This window comes from Leguminivora glycinivorella, chromosome 2, assembly GCF_023078275.1.
Source record: "Leguminivora glycinivorella isolate SPB_JAAS2020 chromosome 2, LegGlyc_1.1, whole genome shotgun sequence".
Taxonomy (NCBI): domain Eukaryota; kingdom Metazoa; phylum Arthropoda; class Insecta; order Lepidoptera; family Tortricidae; genus Leguminivora; species Leguminivora glycinivorella.
Window position 1 is genome coordinate 21,974,389 of NC_062972.1, and position 6,134 is coordinate 21,980,522.

Here is a 6,134-nt window from a genome sequence, read left to right on the forward strand (position 1 = left end):
TGGGTCTCATTATGTGTAATAGCATTGCCAGGAGCGTGTCCTGGGGTTCGTTGTTATATTACCTAATTATGTCTTAGGTCTGTATTAATCAAACGCTTTATTGACTTCTCTTACTGGTAGATAACTACTTACTGACTGACTGATTGTTTAGTACTTAGCCTTATCATTAATACCAACGCACATGTCTACATGATATTGTATCACAAAGTGAATGGAATAGTGATTTATAATGACGACCCTTGGAAACATAAATATGTCGGGCGTAAATAAAATATTGACTTTAGTCGACCGTGTTTTTATTCCTTTATCTAACATAATAATAATATACTTAGTATAAGTTAATAATAACATTTGGTACGGGTATCTACTTAGTAGTTACAAACATATCGTATCGCCCCCGGAACCGTCCATCGGTAACGAGGAGAACAACAGACAGAGCGCGCCTTGCACACGGCGTCAGCCGAACAGAGAGCTCACTCACGACTCTTCAGGTACAGAGTGTCTTAAATAAATAATTGTTACGCCAGCACTGATTTCACTTCAGAGGGGCACATTAGGGGGTGTCTTGCAGGGCTCCGGCGACGGCGGACGGCGCTCTTCAGGCCGCCGGGAGCGATAGTATGCGCAGTATGGCAGTGGGTCCCAGAAAGCGAAAAGTGCTTCGCGTGTGTCCAACACAGAATCCAGCAGCTTTCCCACAGTAGCTGTGTGTCCACATCGACTCGTCGAAGTTTGGCATAAATAAGGCAATGAGACTCCTACTCGAGCTGCCATCGCAACTATCCTGTTCCCGTGCCCGTTTGTCGAGGCTTCTTCACGTACCAGTCTGAATGACATGTGACCGGTCATGGGCTTCGATGGTGACAATGATGATACATATTTCTGCACCCACATGTCGACCTCTTCGTCTTTCTGCGGCACCAATCCTTTCCTCACAGAATCTACGCGACATGTAACGTTGTTTACCGCTCGGGATTCCTTTAAAGTCGTACAAGTCACAATCCTTTCTCCTTTGGGCTCTTTGATAATAACCCACGGCTTCTCTGCGCTTATCTCGCGGGTAAATCTGAAGTTTGATTTATCTTCTGGCATGACGAATCGTAGCCGGTCTCTAGCACCTCTAGCCCCAGCACTAGCAATATAATACCGGCCTTCCCTGGAGGCGTAGTTCTCGCACCACGAACGAACATCGTGTTCGCTGGCCACTACCCAAAACTCCGGTGTCGCCAACCCGGCCGCACGGCACACGCGTATCAACTCCAAAGGGTCATCCAAAGTTACGACGTCACGAGCACTGGGCACGAAACACTGACAACCCATTACTTCTAGATATGGTTTGGCAAGTGCGTCATAATAAGCCGGGGTCGAGGAACTCACGGGTACATAGAACACCGCTGATTCTCTGTCCACTATCTCACGCAAGGCGCGCGCATAAGCTAACGGGTCCGCTGGGTTGGGCCTTGGAACTGTGTAGAATTTGTTAACGGCTGCGGAATATTTCAGCAAAGTAAATTGTCCCTCCAACTCGAAGGCGACGACTCTCGCCCCCGCTGAGTGGAAATTTCTCGCCAAGTGCAACGCTTGAACAGAACTTCCACCGCTGATGAGGACGGTTCTTTGCTTGGTGGTTTGTTCTGAACGGAGAGCGCGAGCAATCAATTTTATCACACCTATTGGGCACTGTATGCACTTCCAGAAAATAAACAGCGACGCGGCAATCCAGAGTGTCGGCAATACCACAAGAATCTGTTTCCAAGCCGGGTGTGCTACGATACTCAGCAGAGCGAAGAGCGGTCGGAAGAAGAGTCGAGGCCCCCAGGTGAGGATTCTGATGATGCGGGGTAGCGGTGGCGGGCGCTCCGGGGAGATGGCTCGTTCTTCGGGGATAAGCGAGAATGTGGAAGAGAAGGAGCGTCGCAGCGCAGTGAAGGTCGGCGGTTGGTGCGAGCAGCGCTTGACTCGCGGAGAGAACACGAGCTCTGTGTTAGAGCGCGCGAGGCGGCCGTACTCGGGCGCGCAGGCGGGCATGGCGGCGGGACTGGCGCGCGCGCTCGACGCCGCTGCATATAAACTACCTCGTTATCAGCGTGCCCGCCGAGCGCCCGCCGCTCATCTTTGCACCCAATTAACTACTACCTAGATCGACAACAAACAAATATACTGAAAAGGAATTAGGATAATGAGTTTATAATTAATTAGGACGCGAATTCGGCGAAAGGTGCAAACTGCAAAAGTTTAATAATTACTTAATTCTCAGAATATATTAAACATTATTTTTGTTTATTCGGAGCCATCGATAAAAGTTTATCGCCCAATGTTTCTGTAAACGAATCAAAAAGAGACACTAACACTAAGGTATGCCAGTTAAGGCAAGATAGAAAACATAAACAATATTATTTTAGAAGAAGTTTTAATTTACTACTCAATAAATAACAAGTTTAATTATCGTTTTACAATAATATTATAACATTATGAATCTTAAAATCTCAATCTACATTGTTTTTCAAAATGTGTGATAGGTACCTACCAACACTCCGACCACAAGCACGTCAATTAGTCGAAGTTATGACTGAATTTTCGCAGGTTAATGGTTTATCTATTATAATGATATGAATTACGTAGCTTTTTACAGTAAGTGCCCTAGGGATGTATACTTTAGGTACCGTGCTAAGATACACATAACAATTATAATGTACCTACTTTTGCACATTTAAAATTACAAAGCCCTTACACATTTAAAGTTGCACAGTGAACTTCGCGCATTTAACAATTTGTGATCTCAAGTTCATAACGAAAACAATAGTGATGATGATGATGATTTAGATCCTGATCCCTCATCAGGATTATAGGGCTCTGAATTATAGTACTTGTACCATAATATTTTTTATGTGAAAAGGTACTTGCTGTAATGTACCTCATATAAATGGTTTCATGAGATATTTCACTATATGCATACATTAAATTTCTTAAACAGTTGCAAGTGTGATCAGATGTTTCGCAGATTTTGAGATATTTTTAAATTCCTATTGAAATTTAACCAAAAAAATTGCTAGAATCTGAAGAAAACCAACTAAACCTTATAAAGCTATAATATTTGACAAGGAGATTGACTAAATATTAGGAACTCTAATAGTCAATTAATACATTAAAATTGTTTTTAAAATAAATGCCTTTCTGCAGAACTACAGTTTATATTACTTAATCTATTGTTCAAAGTGAAAAGTCATGTACATATTTAATGTTACATAATTACATTTATAGATTCAAAGAATATTTAATCTAAATTACATGTGTGATAACATTAAAAATTATCAATAAAAGTCTATGGAGGCCTAAAACATGACATACCTAATCCAGCATTCATAATTAATAGTTCAGAAAAAAAAAGAAAATATATAAGTATATAGGGCATATTTTGATAAGTACATAAGGATAAAAATTATTAATGCAGGCAATTGAGGCAATTATAATAGTATAAGAAAATATAGTCATATTTTGGTCAAGTTAAGGTATAATAGGGTTAAAATTCAGAATACAGAAATAAATGCTATAAAACAATATTTAATAAATATTATTTTGACTAATAAATACAAACAGTAAGTAATTGTTGCTTTCTTTTTCCATTGAATTAATATGGAAATTACATTATATAATAAATGGTAAGTTAGTTTCCTTCAATTCAATTGAGCCATTCTTACAAACTATGTGCAATTCATTATGGGGCTCTCTCTCAAACCTGAACCGCTGCGGGTGGGAGTCATCCATGAACCGTCCCAGTTTCATTATCTTGTCATCTACTTTTATTTTATCTGCTATCAGATTTGTGGCTGGCAAATTCTTCAGAATATCATGAACAAGCAACTCTACTTTACCTTTTTCATGTATGAAAATACTGCTTTTGTCAATCAATTGGGAAGCATGCATAAACACTTCTCCACTCTTTAAAGAAGCTTGCAGGTTACCAGAGAAACTTGTAATGCGCAGATTGCCTTGCTGTATCACATCTATGGTCACAGCCCTATGGAGATGGTCCAGTGATATGTTACCCATGGCAGTTGTGAAGTGGGATTTGTCACTATAACAGGACTTGACGCTAATGGGGCCGGCGTGAGATGTGACTGAGAAAGAGTTTGCCATAACATTGTTGCAATCAATTCCTGCATCCTTGCCTGTTTTCAATTCTATATTGCTTGCTACGAGTCTGCCTCCTGTCTTGACTTGACCCTGCACACTCTCCACTCGAATATTCTGTGCCTTTAGATCCGCGACATTTATTGTTCCGTTCTGGGTCTTCACCACAAACTCCTCTCCTTCTAATTTCGCCAGGTGAACTGAAGCATTTTCTGTTGCAGTAACATGAACTTTTAACTGATATGGAACTTGTATCAAGCAGACGTCATCTCTATCTGAAGATGTATTTTTATTTAGCAGCTCCAGGCGCTTAGAAGATTGTTTTACTTGAAAATCACCCGTATCTTTGCCTTTACTGTACAGTATCATAGTCAGTTTGTCGTGGGCTTTTATGTCGTTAACGTCAATTGGCTGCACTTTCACATGAATGGGGCTTTCCACAAAAATCTCTGATGATTTATTATCAATTGTCTTTTCTACAGTTCTGACAATATTTAATTTGTTCAAATCTGGCAAACTGCTATAATCAACAAAAGTTAACCTCAAAATTTTGAGGCACTTATGTAAGACTCGTTGACCCACCGGAGAGAACATCTTTGACGATTAGATGCACTTTTCAAAATTATTAGAACATTATTCCTATTTTATTATAATCTAATTAGTTTCGCTAATTTCATATTCGTTTTTATACCACTGACAGTACTCAATCGGTCGACATCTGACTTTGACAATGACAGCAGATGCTTTTTAAAAATGGCATATCGCCAAGAATATTATGGCCCCTGTACACACATGGCCAACGGTTCCACCAGCCCTTTGTGAAACCCCTTGGCCAAGATAAGAGCCGCTGTTTACACATTGGCGAACCAATCACTTTGCATTGGCTCTTCATGAAAGATGGACGTGGAATGAAAAAATCTAGGAAATTCTTGGTCATAGACGTTGTCAGAAAAAAAATATTAAAAAATAATAACCCCGTAGTAAAATTAAATTATTTGCAATATTAACAATTTTTTGAATATTCTGATAAGAACATTTATCTTTTTTAGGAAATACATTAAACATTTGCAAGGTTATTTTATTTCCTAAAATCTACACTATTATTGGCATAGATAAACTTATTATTTTCGTAAATATATCACTACTGTCCTCTCTGACGGCTGACGACCAACTGAATGAAGCGCCAACGTGTAAACGCAGTTGGCCATTGGCGCCAAGATCCTTTGATGTGTGGACAAAAAACCGACACGAATCGGTTGGCCGGCAAGCGCAAGCGCCAACTGCCAACTTACGGCCAAGTAGCCCTCTACACACATGGCCAAGGGGGTTGGTGGAACTGTTGGCCATGTGTGTACAGCGGCCATTATATACCATGGATTTTGCGTGCCGACCAATGAGTTGAAGCCAGGTTCATTCACCTTTACTCCTATGTTCTATCTCTTTCCGACACTGTGATGTATTGCCAGATTAGTTACTAAAAAAAACGTATAAAACATTCTTCAATCAAATTGACTTACTTTTCTTTGTATTATACGAAAAAAAACTCAATCAAAAACCTTATTTCTCCGGTATTTACCTCCTGCGTACTATGGGAACACTAATAATAAAAAAATATGCCCGATATGTCAGAATTGTCAAAAGTCATTCACCGATTCAGATATTTATTTTGCGAAATAAACGTTTTTCGACGATTTACTTAAGTTCTGCGCTATGTATTGCATAGTGAACCATTGTGGAAGTAAATGGAAACCGAAATCCGACGTAAAATTTCACAAGTAAGTACTTATTTTACCAAAATGTTCATAAACCTCGCTGGCAATAAATTTTCTGCTATTTTGCTTGTAATCTTGGTTAGTTCTTATCATTATATTGTTTTCATTGTCTCAAATTATATCAAAATTCCCACGAATAGGTTTAGAACGATAAATATGACCTTTAAAGAAAAATAATGCTATGTGTGGTTTTACGACTAGGGTGACCAATCTTTTTTCTTGCATGGTATT

General features: G+C 39.6%; 1 protein-coding gene across 1 annotated transcript; it reads right to left on the minus strand.

The window, feature by feature from the left end:
- Positions 1-279: 279 nt before the first annotated feature.
- Positions 280-2,080, minus strand: LOC125240644. The gene has a single exon (XM_048148642.1). The coding sequence runs from the start codon at positions 2,026-2,028 to the stop codon at positions 541-543; it is 1,488 nt and encodes a 495-aa protein (XP_048004599.1). The 5' UTR covers positions 2,029-2,080; the 3' UTR covers positions 280-540.
- Between the last annotated feature and the right edge of the window lie 4,054 nt (positions 2,081-6,134).